The 21,485-nt window shown below is 46.8% G+C and overlaps 1 protein-coding gene across 1 annotated transcript in view; it reads left to right on the top strand.

The window, feature by feature from the left end:
- LOC311123840 (4-aminobutyrate aminotransferase, mitochondrial-like) overlaps window positions 1–21,485 on the top strand; it is a 66,662-nt gene that overhangs the window by 36,344 nt on the left and 8,833 nt on the right. The window contains exons 6-11 of the mRNA XM_084198065.1: window positions 3,016–3,065; window positions 3,752–3,832; window positions 4,218–4,310; window positions 5,056–5,118; window positions 14,665–14,728; window positions 19,257–19,405. Of these exons, the coding sequence (XP_084054191.1) occupies window positions 3,016–3,065; window positions 3,752–3,832; window positions 4,218–4,310; window positions 5,056–5,118; window positions 14,665–14,728; window positions 19,257–19,405 (500 nt within the window). The remainder of the gene's footprint in view (window positions 1–3,015; window positions 3,066–3,751; window positions 3,833–4,217; window positions 4,311–5,055; window positions 5,119–14,664; window positions 14,729–19,256; window positions 19,406–21,485) is intronic.

Raw genomic sequence — 21,485 nt, 5'->3', positions numbered from 1 at the left:
GGTCTGCCTACGGCGGCCTTTCTCAATAGCAAGGCTATGCTCACTGAGTCTGTACATAGTCAAAGCTTTCCTTAAGTTTAGGTCAGTCACAGTGGTCAAGTATTCTGCCACTGTGTACTCTCTGTTTAGGGCCAAATAGCATTCTAGTTTGCTCTGTTTTTTTGTTTGTTCTTTCCAATGTGTCAAGTAATTATCTTTTTGTTTTCTCATGATTTGGTTGGGTCTAGTTGTGTTGTTGTTGTTGTTGTCCTGGGGCTGTGTGGGGTCTGTTTGTGTTTGTGAACAGAGCCCCAGGACAAGCTTACTTAGGGGACTCTTCTCCAAGTTCATCTCTCTGTAGGTGATGGCTTTGTTATGGAAGGTTTGGGAATCGCTTCCTTTTAAGTGGTTATAGAATTTAACGGCTCTTTTCTGGATTTTGATAATTAGCGGGTATTGGCCTAATTCTGCTCTGCATGCATTATTTGGTGTTTTACGTTGTACACGGAGGATGTTTTTGCAGAATTCTGCATGCAGAGTCTCAATTTGGTGTTTGTCCCATTTTGTGAATTCTTGGTTGGTGAGCGGACCCGAGACCTCAGAACCATAAAGGGCAATGGGTTCTATAACTGATTCAAGTATTTTTAGCCAGATCCTAATTGGTATGTCAAATTTTATGTTCCTTTTGATGGCATAGAAGGCCCTTCTTGCCTTGTCTCTCAGATCGTTCACAGCTTTGTGGAAGTTACCTGTGGCGCTGATGTTTCTCTCTCTCTCTCTTTCCTCTCTCTGAGGCGTGACAGTGGTCTGGAATACTGAGATAAAGCCATGCGGCAGGGATCACACACACACACAATCACAACCTTCAATGAGCGACCATGGTATTACCTGCTATGCAGCCTCACTCTAAACTAAGCTTGAAATCATCATGCTAGTACCTGGGTATGAAGCCAGACCGCATGTCCTAATGTGTTGTTTTGCTGGCTAAAACAGCTGTCATAGAGAACCACATGTATTTTCACCCAGATTATACATTCTTTGTGTTAACTAACCTGGGTTCAAATACTATGTTAAATACATTTTCTGTGCTTGATTAGGGTGGCCTGGCTTAACGGACCAATAGAATGGCTCAAAACGACAAACCCCGCCCATCTGGTGCTCCTGGCAGGTTAAAGCAAATGCTAAAAGTATTGGAAAAATATCAAATAGTATTTGAACCCAGGTGTGTTGGGAAGAGGTACGTTAGGAGGATGAGGCTGAATAACTTCAGGGCCAGTGTCCACAAAGCCTCTCAGAGTTTTTTTATTTTTATTTCACCTTTATTTAACCAGGTAAGCCAGTTGAGAACAAGTTCTCATTTACAACTGCGACCTGGCCAAGATAAAGCAAAGCAGTGCGATAAAAACAACAACACATTTTAGCAGACGCTCTTATCCAGAGCGACTTACAGGAGCAATTAGGGTTAAGCGCCTTGCTCAAGGGCACATCGACAGATTTTTCACCTAGTCGGCTTGGGGATTATAACCAGCGACCTTTCGGTTACTGGCACAACGCCCTTAACCACTAAGCTACCTGCCGCCCTAGTTACATATGGGGTAAAACAAAACATAAAGTCAAAAATACAACATAAAATATATATACAGTGTGTGCAAATGTAGCAAGTTATGGAGGTAAGGCAATAAATAGGCTATAGCGCAAAATAATTACAATTAGTATTAACACTGGAATGATAGATGTGCAAGAGATGATGTGCAAATAGAGATACTGTGGTGCAAATGAGCAAAATAAATAACAATATGGGGATGAGGTAGTTGGGTGGGCTAATTTCAGATGGGCTGTGTACAGGTGCAGTGATCGGTAAGGTGCTCTGACAACTGATGCTTAAAGTTAGTGAGGGAGATAAGTGTCTCCAGCTTCAGAGATTTTTTGCAATTCGTTCCAGTCATTGGCAGCAGAGAACTGGAAGGAATGGCGGCCAAAGGAGGTGTTGGCTTTGGGGATGACCAGTGAGATATACCTGCTGGAGCGCATACTACGGGTGGGTGTTGCTGTGGTGACCAATGAGCTAAGATAAGGCGGGGATTTGCCTAGCAGTGATTTATAGATGGCCTGGAGCCAGTGGGTTTGGCGACGAATATGTAGTGAGGACCAGCCAACAAGAGCGTACAGGTCACAGTGGTGGGTAGTATATGGGGCTTTGGTGACAAAACGGATGGCACTGTGATAGACTACATCCAATTTGCTGAGTAGAGTGTTGGAGGCTATTTTGTAAATGACATCACCGAAGTCAAGGATCGGTAGGATAGTCAGTTTTACGAGGGCATGTTTGGCAGCATGAGTGAAGGAGGCTTTGTTGCGAAATAGGAAGCAGATTCTAGATTTAACTTTGGATTGGAGATGCTTAATGTGAGTCTGGAAGAAGAGTTTACAGTCTAACCAGACACCTAGGTATTTGTAGTTGTCCACATACTCTAGGTCAGACCCGCCGAGAGTAGTAATTCTAGTCGGGTGGGCGGGTGCCAGCAGCGTTCGATTGAAGAGCATGCATTTAGTTTTATTAGTGTTTAAGAGCAGTTGGAGGCTACTGAAGGAGTGTTGTATGGCATTGAAGCTCGTTTGGAGAGTAAGAGTGCTGATCCAGGATCGGTTTGGCCTTTTAGATCATAAAGAATAAAATTATATCGAGGTTATCTCTCCAGGAACAGGGTTGGAGAGCCCTGATATAGACAGATCCTAGATCATCACTTCTACTCTGAGATGCTTTGTGGAGACGGGCCCTGTTGTCTAAGGGGTTCCCTCTTCTCGTACTGTCCCCTAGTGGTGGGAACTGGAACTGCTATGCACATCTTTATATAAGGCTGATATTACAGTCACTGTGGTGTTTCATAAGCTACATCAGTAGGAATCAGTCTTCTACACTACAATAGTTGGTTAGGTTGTAGCTTGTATTTGGCTCCATTGGGTTAAAATGGTTTAGTTATAATTAAGTGATTAACACTAATTGTAATTCTATAATATTAATATTTTCTCTTTCAGGATACAACCATCCCTCGCTCATCAAAGTGATGTCCAACCCCAACAATATGGTAGGTAGGGAGGGAGGGAGGGAGAGAGAGAGGGAGGGAGAGAGAGAATGCTGTAAAACACAGAATAAAACAATTAATAAAAGTCCCAGGATGGTAGTGACTGCCCATTACAGCGTATCATTTATTCACATTACTTTACTTTAATACAATATTTCAGTTGTGTATACTACATTAGTTTTATTTGATCATCTCATCTCTATAGAGCTGCTGCCTATGCTGTCTGAAGTAAATAAGGCATACTTTTATGACTGCTGAATACCAACTATCAATCACGTAGATCATGAAGTAACTGCTCTTTGTCGCTCTCCATCACGCTTTCTTCTGTCCCGTCTGTGCCTCTCTGTGTCTGCCCTCACACAGACTGGACAAGTAGGCATACAATGGATTATGGTCATTGTAGTTAATTACCACGTTTTCTGAGCTAAACTATGTAGAATATTGGCCTGTTGGAAACTACAACTCCCTACTACATCGCACAGTTCGGGCTTGATCTGATTTATCTCTAGAGGAACTGCGCAATGTGCGCATTGAGCTCACAGAAAAAATGAAATGGAATTCAAATAATCTCTGTTATTGAAAACCGATCAGAAGACATTGGAGTTGAGCATCTCTCCCCACGTTTATCTGATAGTAATGCTTAGTTCCCCATGTTTTCCTCTCTGTCTCTCTTTCTCTCTCCCTCTCAGAGTGCATTTGTGAACAGGCCAGCTCTTGGGATCATGCCACCTGAGAACTTTCCGGAAAAGCTGGCGGAAAGCCTTCTCTCAGTGAGTGCCACACACACATACACTTTGCATACACTCAAGCTTCAGGCAGATTTTAACAGAAAGACAAAAAAAAAACAATTATTTAGTGAAAGACCAGAAACTAACTAATGATGGGATTCTAGCTGGACCCCATTACTGTAGGCTGGCTTCCTCCATTTTGTGGATTGTGCAATCCCTCTTGACTGGATACAATCCAAGACACTCCTTCCCTCCTCCTCTCCTCTCCTCTCCTCTCCTCTCCTCTCCTCTCCTCTCCTCTCCTCTCCTCTCCTCTCCTCTCCTCTCCTCTCCTCTCCTCTCCTCTCCTCTCCTCTCCTCTCCTCTCCTCTCCTCTCCTCTCCTCTCCTCTCCTCTCCTCTCCTCTCCTCTCCTCTGCTCCGTCCAGGTTGCTCCTAGTGGTATGAGCCGTGTCCAGACCATGGCCTGTGGATCCTGCTCCAATGAGAATGCATATAAAGCCATGTTCATCTGGTACAGAGTGAGTACATATAAAGCCATGTTCATCTGGTACAGAGTGAGTACATACACTGAGTGTACAAAACATTAAGAACACCTGCTCTTTCCATTACATAGACTGACCAGGTGAAAGCTATGATCCCTTATTGATGTCACTTGTTAAATCCACTTCAATCAGTGTAGATGAAGGGTAGGAGACAGGTTAAATATGTATTTTTAAGCCTTGAGACAATTGAGACATGGATTGTGTATGTGTGCCATTCAGAGGGTGAATGGGCAAGACAAAAGATTTGAGTGCCTTTGAACGGGGTATGGTAGTAGGTGTCAGGCGCACCGGTTTGTGTCAAGAACTGTAACGCTGCTCGGTTTTTCACGCTTTTCAAGCTCAACCGTTTCCCTTGTGTATCAAGAATGGTCCACCAGCCAACTTGACACAACTGTGGGAAGCATTGGAGTCAACATGGGCCAGCATCTCTGTGGAACGCTTTTCGACACCTTGTAGAGTCCATGCCCCAATGAATTGAGGCTGTTCTGAGGGCAAAAGGGGGTGCAACTCAATATTAGGAAGGTGTTCCTAATGTTTTGTACACTCAGTGTATATATTTATATGCACAATATCTAGTCAATATAAGCAGAATATATACAATATAGATTAAACACTACCATGTTCAGCTGAAACAATATATATTATATAGTCAATATAATTATAAATGTACTGTATACGAATGGACACAATGGAAACATAGTATATTATCTGTCTGTCTCAGAATAAGGAGAGAGGCCACAACATCCCCTCTGATGAAGACGTGAGCTCCTGTATGATCAACCAGGTGGGTGAAATCTAATTCAACATCATCAAGTTTTATTAGTCTTATGTACAGGATACACAATGGGTATACATCGTCCAATGAAATGCTTACTGCAGGGATCCTTCTGGACAATGGAACAACAATAAGAAATATTAAAATATAAGAATAGGAACATAAAGTAAATGGATCAGCAGAACAGAATAAACATGTTAGCATCAGTATAATACAGGAAGGAACAATATATAGTCTGATATTTACACGTGTTTTGGGGAAGGGGGGGTGGGAGCAGTGTATAAACAGCAGTATAATAAGAGTAGCAGTAGTAGTGATGTGTGTGCAGCATGACAACACACAAAATGGCGGCACAGTTGCACACTTGCTAGCCAGGTTTTAGGTGAAGTTGGGGGGAAACTGTGACATCTTGGGTCAATGACAACGCACAAAATGGCGGCACAGTTGCACACTTGCTAGCCAGGGTTTAGTATACAGTGGCTTGCGAAAGTATTCAACCCCCTTGGCATTTTTCCTATTTTGTTGCCTTACAACCTGGAATTAAAAATGGATTTTGGGGGGGTTTGTATCATTTGATTTGAAGAGGCAAAATATTTTTGGGGGTGAAACAAACAAGAAATAAGACAAAAAAACAGAAAACTTGAGCGTGCATACAGTGAGGGGAAAAAAGTATTTGATCCCTGCTGATTTTGTTTGTTTGCCCACTGACAAATAAATGATCAGTCTATAATTTTAATGGTAGGTTTATTTGAACAGTGAGAGACAGAATAAGACAAAAAAAAATCCAGAAAAACGCATGTCCAAAATGTTATAAATTGATTTGCATTTTAATGAGGGAAATAAGTATTTGACCCCCTCTCAATCAGAAAGATTTCTGGCTCCCAGGTGTCTTTTATACAGGTAACGAGCTGAGATTAGAAGCACACTCTTAAAGGGAGTGCTCCTAATCTCAGTTTGTTACCTGTATAAAAGACACCTGTCCACAGAAGCAATCAATCAATCAGATTCCAAACTCTCCACCATGGCCAAGACCAGAGCTCTCCAAGGATGTCAGGGACAAGATTGTAGACCTACACAAGGATGGAATGGGCTACAAGACCATCGCCAAGCAGTTGTTGCAGATTATTCGCAAATGGAATAAACACAAAATAACTGTCAATCTCCCTCGGCCTGGGGCTCCATGCAAGATCTCACCTCGTGGAGTTGCATTGATCATGAGAACGGTGAGGAATCAGCCCAAAACTACACTGGAGGATCTTGTCAATGATCCCAAGGCAGCTGGGACCATAGTCACCAAGAAAACAATTGGTAACACACTACGCCGTGAAGGACTGAAATCCTGCAGCGCCCGCAAGGTCCCCCTGCTCAAGAAAGCACATATACATGCCCGTCTGAAGTTTGCCAATGAACATCTGAATGATTCAGAGGAGAACTGAGTGAAAGTGTTGTGGTCAGATGAGACCAAATTCGAGGTCTTTGGCATCAACTCAACTCGCCGTGTTTGGAGGAGGAGGAATGCTGCCTATGACCCCAAGAACACCATCCCCACTGTCAAACATGGAGGTGGAAACATTATGCTTTTGGGGTGTTTTTCTGCTAAGGGGACAGGACAACTTCACCGCATCAAAGGGACGATGGACAGGGCCATGTACCGTCAGATCTTGGGTGAGAACCTCCTTCCCTCAGCCAGGGCATTGAAAATGGGTCGTGGATGGGTATTCCAGCATGACAATGACCCAAAACACACGGCCAAGGCAACAAAGGTATGGCTCAAGAAGAAGCACATTAAGGTCATGGAGTGGCCTAGCCAGTCTCCAGACCTTAATCCCATAGAAAATCTGTGGAAGGAGCTGAATGTTCGAGCTGCCAAACGTCAGCCTCGAAACCTTAATGACTTGGAGAAGATCTGCAAAGAGGAGAAGGACAAAATCCCTCCTGAGATGTGTGCAAACCTGGTGGCCAACTACAAGAAACGTCTGACCTCTGTGATTGCCAACAAGGTGTCACGCCCTGACTCAGGGGACTCTTATATGTTGAGTCAGGGTGTGTATATTCTTTGTTATATATATTCTATGTTGTAGGTCTATTATGTGTAGATCTATGTTGGCCGGTGTGGTTCCCAATCAGAGGCAGCTGTAGCTCGTTGTCTCTGATTGGGGACCATATTTAGGCAGGCTTTTGGCACTAGTGGTTGTGGGATCTTGTTCCGTATAAGGTATGTTGTTTGTGTCTACCTTGGACTTCACGTTTCGTTTCGTTTATTGTTTTGTCGAGTGTTTATTAAGTATAAATAAACATTTATGCATATCACGCTGCGCCTTGGTCCGTCCCGTCATTGAACGAACGTGACACAAGGGTTTTGCCACCAAGTACTAAGTCATGTTTTGCAGTGGGGTCAAATACTTATTTCCCTCATTGAAATACAAATCAATTTATAACATTTTTGACATGCGTTTTTCTGGATTTTTTTGTTGTTATTCTGTCTCTCACTGTTCAAATAAACCTACCATTAAAATTATAGACTGATCATGTCTTTGTCAGTGGGCAAACGTACAAAATCAGCAGGGGATCAAATACTTTTTTCCCTCACTGTAACTATTCAACCCACCCCAAAGTCAATACTTTGTAGAGCCACCTTTTGCAGCAATTACAGCTACAAGTCTCTTGGGGTATGTCTATAAGCTTGGCACATCTAGCCACTGGGATTTTTGCCCATTCTTCAAGGCAAAACTGCTCCAGCTCCTTCAAGCTCCCGTGTAGCTCTGTTGGTAGAGCATGGCACTTGCAACGCCAGGGTTGTGGGTTTGATTCCCACGGGCAGTATGAGAAATGTATGCACTCACTAACTGTAAGTCGCTCTGGATAAGAGTGTCTGCTAAATGACTAAAATGTAAAGTTGGATGGGTTCCGCTGGTGTACAGCAATCTTTAAGTCATACCACAGATTCTCAATTGGATTGAGGTCTGGGCTTTGACTAGGCCATTCCAAGACATTTAAATGTTTCCCCTTAAACCACTTGAGTGTTGCTTTAGCAGTATGCTTAGGGTCATTGTCCTGCTGAAAGGTGAACCTCTGTCCAAGTCTCAAATCTCTGGAAGACTGAAACAGGTTTCCCTCAAGAATGTCCCTGTATTTAGCGCCATCCTTCAATTCTGACCAGTTTCCCAGTCCCTGCCAATGAAAAACATCCCCACAGCATGATGCTGACACCACCATGCTTCACTGTGGGGATGCTGTTCTTGGGGTGATGAGAGGTGTTGGGTTTGCTCCAGACATAGCGTTGTCCTTGATGGCCAAAAAGCTCAATTTTAGTCTCATCTGACCAGAGTACCCTCTTCCATATGTTTGGGGAGTCTCCCACATGCCTTTTGGCGAACACCAAACGTGTTTGCTTATTTTTTTCTTTAAGCAATGGCTTCTTTCTGGCCACTCTTCCGTAAAGCCCAGCTCTGTGGAGTGTACGGCTTAAAGTGGTCCAATGGACAGATCCTTCAAGGTTATCTTTGGTCTCTTTGTTGTCTCTCTGATTAATGCCCTCCTTGCCTGGTCTGTGAGTTTTGGTGGGCGGCCCTCTCTTGGCAGGTTTGTTGTGGTGCCATATTCTTTCCATTTTTTAATAATGGATTTCATTGTGCTCCGTGGGATGTTCAAAGTTTCTGATATTTTTTTATAACCCAACCCTGATCTGTACTTCTCCACAACTTTGTCCCTGACCTGTTTGGAGAGCTCCTTGGTCTTCATGGTGCCGCTTGTGTCAGTGTTGATGTGGATGTGGTTGAGGAGTCAGACGCAGGACGCATGGGCTCAGTCAAACAAGACTTTACTGAACTGTATAAACAAAACAAAATAAAGGACCTCAAACAAGGAGGCAAGCGACAACGCAAACACAGTGCGTCACAATAAACAAAGTCCAGAGTACTGCACGGGTGACACCAACGGACAGGCGGAAAATAACACACAAACACACAAACACAAAGCCGGAAACTTATAGGACACAAAATCAGACACAAACGGACACAGGTGCAACAGACAGACCAAACCAATCAAACATCGAAATATCTAACGGTGGTAGCTAGTACTCCGGGGACGACGAACGCCGAAGCCTGCCCGAGCAAGGAGGAGGAGCAGCCTCGGCAGAATCCGTGACAGTACCCCCCCCCCCTTGACGCGCGGCTCCAGCCGTGCGCCGACCCCGGCCTCGGGGACGACCAGGAGGACGCGGAGCCGGGCGCGTGGGATGACCACGGTGGAACTCAGTCAGGAGGGATGGATCTAGGATATCCCTCCTAGGCACCCAGCACCGTTCCTCCGGGCCGTACCCCTCCCACTCCACGAGATACTGGAGACCCCCCATCCGACGTCTCGAGTCCAAGATGGTCCTGACCGTGTACGCCGGAGCTCCCTCGATGTCCAGTGGGGGCGGAGGAGTCTCCCGTATCTCACCTTCCTGGAGTGGACCAGCTACCACCGGCCTGAGAAGAGACACATGGAACGAGGGGTTAATATTCTTATAATCAATAGGCAGTTGTAACCTGTAACACACCTCGTTCAATCTCCTCAGGACTTTAAAAGGCCCCACAAACCGCCGACCCAGCTTCCGGCAGGGCAGGCGGAGGGGCAGGTTTCGAGTCGAGAGCCAGACTCGATCTCCCGGTGCGTACACCGGTCCCTCACTGCGGTGGCGATCGGCGCTCGCCTTCTGTCGACGGATGGCCCGCTGCAGATGGACATGTGCAGCGTCCCACGTCTCCTCCGAGCGCCGAATCCACTCATCCACCGCAGGAGCCTCGATCTGGCTCTGGTGCCATGGTGCCAGAACCGGCTGATACCCTAACACACACTGGAAAGGGGTTAGATTGGTGGAAGAGTGGCGGAGAGAGTTCTGTGCCATCTCTGCCCAGGGGATATACCTTGATCACTCCTCCGGCCGGCCCTGGCAGTAGGACCTCAGAAACCTACCCACATCCTGGTTGACTCGTTCTACCTGCCCATTGCTCTCTGGGTGGTAACCCGAGGTAAGGCTCACCGAGACCCCCAAGCGTTCCATGAACGCCCCCCAGACTCTGGAGGTGAACTGGGGACCTCGGTCAGACACTATATCCTCGGGAACCCCATAGTGCCGGAAAACGTGGGTAAATAGGGCCTCAGCGGTCTGTAGGGCAGTAGGGAGACCCGGCATTGGGAGGAGACGACAGGCCTTGGAAAACCGATCCACAACGACCAAAATGGTGGTATTCCCCTGGGAGGAGGAAGGTCGGTCACAAAATCCACCGAGAGGTGGGACCATGGTCGTTGTGGAACGGGCAGGGGATGTAACTTTCCCCTGGGCAGGTGTCTAGGCGCCTTACACTGGGCGCACACCGAGCAGGAGGAGACATAAACCCTCACATCCCTAGCTAACGTTGGCCACCAGTATTTCACGCTAAGGCAGTGCACTGTCCGGCCAATACCTGGATGTCCAGAGGAGGGTGATGTATGAGCCCAATAAATAAGGCGATCACGAACCTCGAGCGGAACGTACGTCCGCCCCACAGGACACTCTGGGGGAGTAGGGTCGGTACGTAACGCCCGCTCGATCTCCGAATCGACCTCCCACACCACCGGAGCCACCAGACAAGACTCCGGCAGTATGGGAGTAGGCTCAATGGACCTCTCCTCTGTGTCATACCGCCGGGACAGGGCGTCTGCCTTACCGTTCTGGGACCCTGGGATGTACGTGATCTTAAAAACAAACCGGGTCAGGAACATGTTCCACCTAGCCTGACGAGGGTTTAATCTCCTAGCTGCCCGGATGTACTCCAGGTTACGGTGGTCAGTCAGAATGAGGAAAGGGTGTTGAGCCCCCTCAAGCCAATGCCTCCACACCTTTAAGGCCTGAACCACGGCTAACAGCTCCCTGTCCCCTACGTCATAATTACGCTCCGCCGGGCTGAGCTTCTTAGAATAGAACGCACAGGGGCGGAGTTTAGGTGGCGTGCCAGACCGTTGCGACAGAACTGCCCCAATACCGGCCTCTGACGCGTCTACCTCAACTTGGAATGGTAAAGCGGGGTCCGGATGCGCCAGCACCGGGGCCGAAGTGAACAGGTTCTTCAGTTTAACAAATGCCCTGTCCGCTTCAGCTGACCACTGCAAACGCACCGGGCCCCCCTTCAGCAGGGACGTAATGGGAGCTGCCACCTGTCCAAAGCCCCGGATAAACCTCCGGTGGTAATTAGCAAAACCCAAAAACTGCTGCACCTCTTTTACAGTGGTTGGAGTTTGCCAATTACGCACGGCAGACACACGGTCAACCTCTATCTTCACACCAGACGCGGACAATCGATAACCCAAAAAGGAGATGGACTCCTGGAAAAACAAGCATTTCTCTGCCTTGACATACAGGTCATGCTCCAACAGCCTCCTCAACACTCGGCGCACCAGGGCTACATGCTCGGCTCGTGTAGAAGAGTACACTAGGATGCCGTCGATGTACACTACCACACCCTGCCCATGCATGTCCCTGAAAATCTCGTCCACAAAGGATTGGAAGACTGAAGGAGCATTCATTAACCCGTATGGCATGACGAGATACTCGTAATGACCCGAGGTGGTGCTAAATGTTTTCCATTCATCCCCCTCCCTAATGCGCACCAGATTGTACGCGCTCCTGAGATCCAACTTTGTGAAGAACCGCGCTCCGCATAACGATTCAGTCATAGTCGCAATCAGAGGAAGAGGATAACTGTACTTAACCGTGATCTGATTGAGACTACGGTAATCAATACACGGGTGCAAACCCCCATCCTTCTTCTTCACAAAGAAGACACTCGAGGAAACCGGGGAAGTGGAGGACCGTATGTATCCCTGTTCCAAGGACTCGGCTATGTAAGTCTCCATAGCCGCTGTCTCCTCTTGAGACAGGGGATACACACGGCTCCGCGGAAGTGCCGCTCCTGTTTGGAGATCTATCGCACAATCCCCCTGTCTATGAGGTGGCAACCGTGTTGCCCTAGTCTTGCTGAACACAAGTGCTAAATCCTCATATTCAGGGGGAATGCGCATTGCGGGCACTTGGTTCGGACTCTCCACCGAGGTCGGCCCTAAGGAAACACCTAGACATCTCCCTACACACTGGGCAGACCACTCCATAAGAGCCCTCTGTTGCCACGCAATGGTAGGATCATGGGCGCTTAACCAGGGAAGCCCCAGCACCACGGGATACGCAGGAGAGTCGATCAGATAAAACTGAATGATCTCCTCATGACCCCCCTGCGTCGTCATCTTAAGTGGTGCTGTGACTTCTCTAATCAACCCCGACCCCAGCGGCCGGCTGTCTAGGGCATGGACAGGGAAGGGGGCTTCCACCGGCCGAAGGGGAATTCCTAACCTAGAACAAAACTCACGATCAACAAAATTCCCAGCTGCGCCTGAATCGACTAGCGCCTTATGCTGGGAATGAGGTGCCACCTGTGGAAATCTCACAGGTATACACAGGTGACCAACAGAGAGCTCTGGGTAAGTGGGGCACCTACTCACCTGAAATGACTCCCCAGTGCGTGACCTGTTGTCCCCTCTCCCAGGAGACCCTCCCCAGCACCTAGCCGCAGTGTGCCCTCCACGGCCACAGTTGGTGCAGGGGACGGCCCCCCTCGGGTTCTCTCTCCTCCTCTCCCTAGCGCCAGCACCTCCGAGCTCCATGGGAATCGGCTCGGGGGTGCTGGAGGGTGGAATGGACGACCCCCATTCGGGACGTCCGCGGGTAGCCACCAGGGTGTCGAGACGGATGGAAATGTCCACCAACTGGTCGAAGGATAGGTTGGTGTCCCTGCAGGCCAGCTCACGACGAACGTCCTCTCGTAGGCTGCTCCGATAGTGGTCGATGAGGGCCCTCTCATTCCACCCCGAATCCGCCGCTAGAGTCCGGAACTCCAGGGCGAACTCCTGTGCACTCCTCTTCCCCTGTCGGAGGTGGAACAGACGCTCCCCTGCCGCCTTCCCCTCAGGTGGATGATCGAACACTGTCCTGAAGCGGCGGGAGAACTCCGCGTAGGTGATGGTGGCGGCGTCTATTCCCCTCCATTCGGCGTTGGCCCACTCCAACGCCTTGCCGGAGAGACAGGAGATGAGGGCGGAGACGCTCTCGTATCCCGAGGGCGCCGGGTGTATGGTGGCCAGGTAGAGTTCCACCTGCAGGAGGAACCCCTGACACCCGGCTGCGGAACCATCATATGCCCTCGGGAGCGAGAGCCGAATGCCACTGGGTTCCGGTGCTGGGAGAGGAGGACTGGCCGATGGTGATGGTAAGGTGTGCGAAGGTGTGGGCACCTCTCCGGGGACCAAACGGCGCAGAGTGTTGGACACCTCGTTCATGGCGACCCCAAGTTGCCGGATCATGGTGTCTTGATCGCTGATCCATTCCTCCAGCGACTTGGGTGCCGCCGCTGCTCCTGCTGACTCCATAAGGTGTGTTATTCTGTCAGTGTTGATGTGGATGTGGTTGAGGAGTCAGACGCAGGACGCATGGGCTCAGTCAAACAAGACTTTACTGAACTGTATAAACAAAACAAAATAAAGGACCTCAAACAAGGAGGCGAGCGACAACGCAAACACAGTGCGTCACAATAAACAAAGTCCAGAGTACTGCACGGATGACACCAACGGACAGGCGGAAAATAACACACAAACACAAAGCCAGAAACTTATAGGACACAAAATCAGACACAAACGGACACAGGTGCAACAGACAGACCAAACCAATCAAACCTCGAAATATCTAACGGTGGTAGCTAGTACTCCGGGGACGACGAACGCCGAAGCCTGCCCGAGCAAGGAGGAGGAGCAGCCTTGGCAGAATCCGTGACAGCTTGCTTGGTGGTGCCCCCTGCTTAGTGGTGTTGCAGACTCTGGGGCCTTTCAGAACAGGTGTCTATATACTGAGATCATGTGACAGATCATGTAACACTTAGATTGCACATAGGTGGACTTTATTTAACTAATTATGTGACTTCTGAAGGTAATTGGTTGCACCAGATCTTATTTAGGGGCTTCATAGCAAAGGGAGTGAATAAATATGCACGCACCACTTTTCCGTTATTTATTTTTTAGAATTTTTTGAAACAAGTTATTTTTTTCATTTCACTTCACCAATTTGGACTATTTTGTGTATGTCCATTACATGAAATCCAAATAAAAATCCATTTAAATTACAGGTTGTAATGCAACAAAATAGGAAAAAACGCCAAGGGGGATGAATACTTTTGCAAGGCACTGTATGTGTGTATGTCTGTGTGGTTGTGTGCGTGTGTGAGGGAGGGAGAGGGAGGTGCAGAGAGTCAGAGCAGGCCATGACCTGTGTTCTGGTGTTCATCATCATCACGTTCCTCTCACCTATTCTTTAGTAGCCACGTACACACACTAAAAACACTCTCATGCTCTAATTCTTGCTCTCCCTCCCTCCTTCTCCCTTGTTCTCCCTCTCTCCGTCTCTCCCTCCTCTTCTCGTTCTCTCTCCATCTCTCTCCCCTCTCCTTCGTTCCCTCTCTCTCTCCACTCTCCCTCCTCTCTCTCTCTCAGAGCCCTGGCTGTCCGGACCTCAGCATCCTGTCGTTTATGGGTGGATTTCATGGCAGAACAATGGGTCAGTCAGGTTAAATATTATTACACATCTTATTGTTGAATGAAAGTAAAATAACATAACTACAGTGAGGGAAAAAAGTATTTGATCCCCTGCTGATTTTGTATGTTTGCCCACTGACAAAGAAATGATCAGTCTATAATTTTAATGGTAGGTGTATTTGAACAGTGAGAGACAGAATAACAACAAAATAATCCAGAAAAATGCATATAAAAAATGTTATAAATTGAGTTGCATTTTAATTAGGGAAATAAGTATTTGACCCCACTGCAAAACATGACTTAGTACTTGGTGGCAAAACCCTTGTTGGCAATCACAGAGGTCAGACGTTTCTTGTAGTTGGCCACCAGGTTTGCACACATCTCAGGAGGGATTTTGTCCCACTCCTCTTTGCAGATCTTCTCCAAGTCATTAAGGTTTCGAGCCTGACGTTTGGCAACTCGAACCTTCAGCTCCCTCCACAGATTTTCTATGGGATTAAGGTCTGGAGACTGGCTAGGCCACTCCAGGACCTTAATGTGCTTCTTCTTGAGCCACTCCTTTGTTGCCTTGGCCGTGTGTTTTGGGTCATTGTCATGCTGGAATACCCATCTGTTACGAACCCCGTGGCTTTAAACGTCTAGGGTGGATGGACAAGAGACCCGTAACATAATTAATGCAAATTAGAATCGTGACATGGAAACAGGGAGAACAAAAACTACACGACAACCATAAACTACCGTCAAACATAAAATGTTTATTTTGAACACACGGTAAAGGTTTGGGAAAAAGGGCTGAGCAGGACCCAAGAAATGAAACAATAGTGTAAAAAACAGCTAAACTGATCTTGCCTGCCTCAAGAACCGCTAAGCTACTGCTAATCATACAAAAATTACAGTGGGTGGTCCGCTCAGGTCTAACTAGTGTTTTTAGACAGTTTTCTTCCTATGGGTAATGTATGCCCAAGGGCAACTTGCTTAAATTCCCCTTTTCCCAGAAACACACAACAAAGTTACCAAACAGAGTAACCAGCAAATGAGTGAGTACACAAAACACAGGACACCACAGTATCCATACTCACATACGGAAAATTGTCTCCCTCTACAAACACAACTGACCGGCTTTTAAACAATGGGATGTGTGATTGAAAAACCAGAAACAGGTGGTGCAATGCAGAGGAATGTCCACTGATTGGTCCACCTCAGCAATCAGCAGACACCCCAACGACCACCAATCAGGAACATACAGGACACCTGTGATTAGGGTAGAAGGAGAGGAAAAACACAAAAAGACACAGGATACCTGTATCCGTAACACCATCCACGACCCATGTTCAATGCCCTGGCTGAGGGAAGGAGGTTCTCACCCAAGATTTGACGGTACATGGCCCCGTCCATCGTCCCTTTGATGCAGTGAAGTTGTCCTGTCCCCTTAGCAGAAAAACACCCCCAATGCATAATGTTTACACCTCCATGTTTGACGGTGGGGATGGTGTTCTTTGGGTCATAGGCAGCATTCCTCCTCCTCCAAACACGGCGAGTTGAGTTGATGCCAAAGAGCTTGATTTTGGTCTCATCTGACCACAGCACTTTCACCCAGTTCTCCTCTGAATCATTCAGATGTTCATTGGCAAACTTCAGACGGGCCTGTATATGTGCTTTCTTGAGCAGGGGGACCTTGCGGGCGCTGCAGGATTTCAGTCCTTCACGGCGTAGTGTGTTACCAATTGTTTTCTTGGTGACTATGGTCCCAGCTGCATTGAGATCATTGACAAGATCCTCCCGTGTAGTTCTGGGTTGATTCCTCACCGTTCTCATGATCAATGCAACTCCATGAGGTAAGATCTTACATGGAGCCCCAGGCCGAGGGAGATTGACAGTTATTTTGTGTTTCTTCCATTTGCGAATAATCGCACCAACTGTTGTCACCTTCTCACCAAGCTGCTTGGCGATGGTCTTGTAGCCCATTCCAGCCTTGTGTAGGTCTACAATCTTGTCCCTGACATCGTTGGAGAGCTCTTTGGACTTGGCCATGGTGGAGAGTTTGGAATCTGATTGATTGCTTCTGGCTCCCAGGTGTCTTTTATACAGGTAACAAGCTGAGATTAGGAGCAATCCCTTTAAGAGTGTGCTCCTAATCTCAGCTCGTTACCTGTATAAAAGACACCTGGGAGCCAGAAATCTTTCTGATTGAGAGGGTGTCAAATACTTATTTCCCTCATTAAAATGTAAATCTATTTATAAAATTTTTAACATGCGTTTTTATGGATTTTCTTGTTGTTATTCTGTCTCTCACTGTTCAAATAAACCTACCATTAAAATTATAGACTGATCATTTCTTTGTCACTCACTGTACTACGAGATAAAGAACTACGAATCATGGAGGTCAACATCCGTGGTCTAAGATCAAACATCGGAGAGCTAGCCTAAGGAGAAAGAACCTACCGTCGTCATCGTGGTGGACGCATTCCTGGACTCAACTGTAAAGGACGGAGCTGACTGCATCGCAATACCAGGATGCACCATGTGCTGCCGACGAGACAGAACTGCGTCGTCAGGTGGTGGCATTGCAGTGTATTGCTTGCAAGGAATCACCATCCACCATGAGACCCAAAAAGACCCAAAAGACATGGAACTGACATGGCTTCCAGTCACCTTACACTCCCAGAAGCTCCTCATAGGAGCTGTTTTATAGACCTAGACACTGAAACCCAAAATGACAGAGTTTGGTGCACATTCTGTCATGGTGGCGGGCGACTTCAATGTCCACCATGAAGACTGTCTGGGTAGCTGAACAACTGTCATGGTGGTGGGCGACTTCAATGTCCACCATGAAGACTGTCTGGATAGCTGAACAACTGTCATGCTGGTTGCCGGGCCCGACAGCTTGCAAGCTGCTTAGGCCTACAACAGATTGTGGTTACTCCAACCAGAGGAGACCAAGCCTGGGGACAAAGTATGTTTTGACGAAAAGATCACTGACATCACCCATGATGCCATGGAGCATTTTATCCCAAGCAGAACTGTCACCAGAAAGCCCGGGGACAAAGTATGTTTTGACGAAAAGATCACTGACATCACCCATGATGCCATGGCGCAATTAATCCCCAGCAGAACTGTCACCAGAAAGCCTGTGGACAAAGTATGTTTTGACGAAAAGATCACTGACATGACCCATGATGCCATGGGAGCAATTCATCCCCAGCGAAACTGTCACCAGAAAGCCTGGGGACAAAGTATGTTTTGACGAAAAGTGCAGGAGAGCAGCAAGGACGGAAAAAATCGTCGCCTTTTTTTCCAACGGCTAAATAAAACTGCCGCCAACAAGCAGAAGTTTGCCCTGGCCAGACCAGGCTGAGAAGCAAGCTATCATGATATCAAACTCACAGAGGAACTCACTGATAACACCCTAATCAGCAAGAGATGGTGGAGGCTTTGTCAACTCCCTTTCTGGAAGAGCTGCTAACTCTGATATCCCTGTCATCATACACCACGACATAGCACACATCACTGCACGGGACAAAGCAGAAGTGTTCTGACAGGCTTTTGCACAGAAATGTCACTTACAAGATGAAAAAGACTCTTATACCATGTATCAAGCTTTCCTCTACCTGCTCTATCGAGACCCATTCAAACCCAAGGACATCAACAGGCTCCTGAAATGCCTCGGAGTCCACCTGTGATAAATTGACATGATTTGGTAAGGCACACACCTGTCTACGTAAGGTCCCACAGTTGAGGTCGTAGGAATTGTCCGTAGAGCTCCGAGACAGGATTGTGTCGAGGCACAGCTCTGGGGAAGGGTACCAAAAAATGTCTGCAGCATTGAAGGTCCCCACGAACACAGTGGCCTCCATAATTCCTAAATGGAAGAAGTTTGGAACCACCAAGACTCTTCCTAGAGCTGGCCGCCCGGCTAAACTAAGAAATCGGGGGAAAAGGGCCTTGGTCAGGGAGGTGACCGAGAACCTGATGGTCACTCTGACAGAGCTCCAGAGTTCCTCTGTGGATATCGGAAAACCTTCTAGAAGGACAACCATCTCTGCAGCACTCCACCAATCAGGCCTTTATGGTAGAGTGGGCAGACGGAAGCCACTCCTCGGTAAAAGGTACATGACAGGCCGCTTGGAGTTTGCCAAAAGGCACCTAAAGACTCTCAGACCATGAGAAACAAGTGGTCTGATGAAACCAAGATTGAACACTTTGGCCTGAATGCCAAGCATCACGTCTGGAGGAAACCTGGCACCATCCCTACGGTGAAGCGTGGTGGCAGCATCATGCTGGGGGGATGTTTTTCAGCGCAGGGACTGGGAGACTAGTCAGGACCTGAAAATAGCTATGCAGCGATGCTCCCCATCCAACCTGCCAGAGCTTGAGATGATCTGCGTAGAAGAATGGGAGAAACTCCCCAAATACAGGTGTGCTAAGCTTGTAGCGTCATACCCAAGAAGACAGAAACAGAATGTAAGCTCACGAGATCAGGTTGCTTGAACGAAGGTAGGACTGCCCCACTCCTTAAAAACAACAACTTACGATGTCTGATCTGTTTTCAGGTTGCTTGGCAACGACGCACTCCAAAGCCATCCACAAGCTGGATGTGCCTTCATTTGATTGGCCGATCGCTCCCTTCCCTAAACTGAAGTACCCTCTGGAGGAGTTCACACGGGAGAACGCACAGGAGGAGGCCCGCTGCCTGGAGGAGGTGTGTGTGTGTGTTAGGATTTAATATTTTCCTGAGAATCTACCAATTTCCCCGGTATTCCCGTTCAAACTGGAAGTGCTATTTAAAAGCATATAATACCAGCAAAAAAAATCTGACGATTATGCCACTGTAAATGGAGAAATAGACAGATGAATGTAATGGTTTCTTGTTGTATTTGTTGCAATTTAATCAATCTCAAAGTTCTAAGTCACCACACTATTTTGCCTAGTTTTAATGTAGGCCTATGAAGCACTGTTGGCCGTCTGGTAAAATATGATGAGGTTATTACAGTCTAGTGAAAGTTACATTAGTTTCAGCCTACCTTTGACTGAAAGATGCAGCTGGGTCCTTTGACTGAAAGATGCTGCTGGGTACTTTGACTAAAAGATGCAGCTGGGTCCTTTGACTAAAAGATGCAGCTGGGTACTTTGACTGAAAGATGCAGCTGGGTCCTTTGACTGAAAGATGCAGCTGGGTCCTTTGACTGAAAGATGCTGCTGGGTCCTTTGACTGAAAGATGCAGCTGGGTCCTTTGACTGAAAGATGCAGCTGGGTCCTTTGACTGAAAGATGCAGCTGGGTTCTTTTCTCTCCCCTTGAACCTGTCTATCAGGGGAATCTGGGAAGGTTGTGGCTGTTTTTACTTCGCTTATTGTGGTGATTTTGTCAGAGGGAACATATCTGATTCTCCGCTAATCAAACAGATGAGCTGTAGTGAAGATTCAGTACCATGGATAGCACTGTGGTTGATCAATTTCCCGCGTAGCTAAACCCACTGTGAATAATGCGCCATTCTAAGGTTGGCTATATTTTACATAAAAGCAAACGTTTACTTATTGCATTCGTTATCAGTTGTTAGCATTCGTTAGCCTAAAAATCAATGGTATGCCTATTTCTAGCAATAAAGTCAATGATAATCTCTCAAGGTTTTGTTTTAAAATATGTATTTAGTCATTTAGCATACAATAATGAAACGTGAGCCTTCTGGCTACACAAACGTAGACTATATAATAAAATGTAATAAACAAGTAATTCTTGTTTTCATTATTACTTTTACTCAAGAGAAAAACAAACAAACATTTTCATTAAACTTCCATGTTCAAATTTGAGATAATTAAAAGACATGAAAAACAGACTCGGTCAGAAACAGAGTAACTATAATTGTAGCTGACTGATTCTCAAGACCCGGCCAAACAAATGTAGAAAAGCATTCTACACATAAACGTAGGATATAGGCTACGTAAAACAACCTGGTGGGCCTACCCTGTAGCAAACAAATGAACAAACTAAAACATGTGCATATAGGCTATAGGCTGTACCTGTGGCCTCTCAAAAAGCACAGTGCGTCAATGCTTCCTGGTTTCTGATCTTGGTCACAAATTGGCCACAGACTGACAAGGCTCTCTCAGCCTCCACGGAGGTGGCCTGGATCGTGGCAAGTGCCTCAAACCAGGAACAGCTAATGGGGATCCTAATAAAATGTAAATACAAAATACCAAAACGAGGCCAAATACAAAACTGACCTGCCTCAAACTGGTGCTGCAGGCATTTGGACTTGTTTGTTGCTTCAAACACGCTGAATTCCTTAGACGGGATTATCAGCAGGTCAGTTTTGTATTTGGCTTCGTTTTGGTATTTTTTGTATTTTATTAGGATCCCCATTAGCTGTTGCGAAAGCAGCAGCTACTTGCGAAAGCAGCAGCTACAACATTAATAGACAAGAACAGCTCATTGACAGAACTACATCAATTAAAAAATGGCACACGTAGCCTACATATCAATACATACACACAAACTATCTAGGTCAAATAGGTGAGAGGCGTTGTGCCGTTGCTTTATCTGTTTTTTGAAACCAGGTTTGCTGTTCATTTGAGCAATATGTGATGGAACGGAGTTCCATGCAATAATGGCTCTATATAATACTGTACGCTTGCTTGAATTTGTTATGGATTTGGGGACTGTGAAAAGAACCCTGGTGGCATGTCTGGTGGGGTAAGTGTCAGAGCTGTGTTTAAGTTGACCATGCAAACAATTTGGGATTTTCAACACATTGTTTCTTATCAAAAGAAGAAGTGATGCAG

Source organism: Coregonus lavaretus, assembly GCF_964263955.1.
Source record: "Coregonus lavaretus genome assembly, contig: HAP1_SCAFFOLD_134, whole genome shotgun sequence".
Lineage (NCBI taxonomy): Eukaryota > Metazoa > Chordata > Actinopteri > Salmoniformes > Salmonidae > Coregonus > Coregonus lavaretus.
The sequence above is the reverse complement of the archived record's forward strand: the minus strand, read 5'-3'. Positions and strand labels throughout refer to the sequence as shown.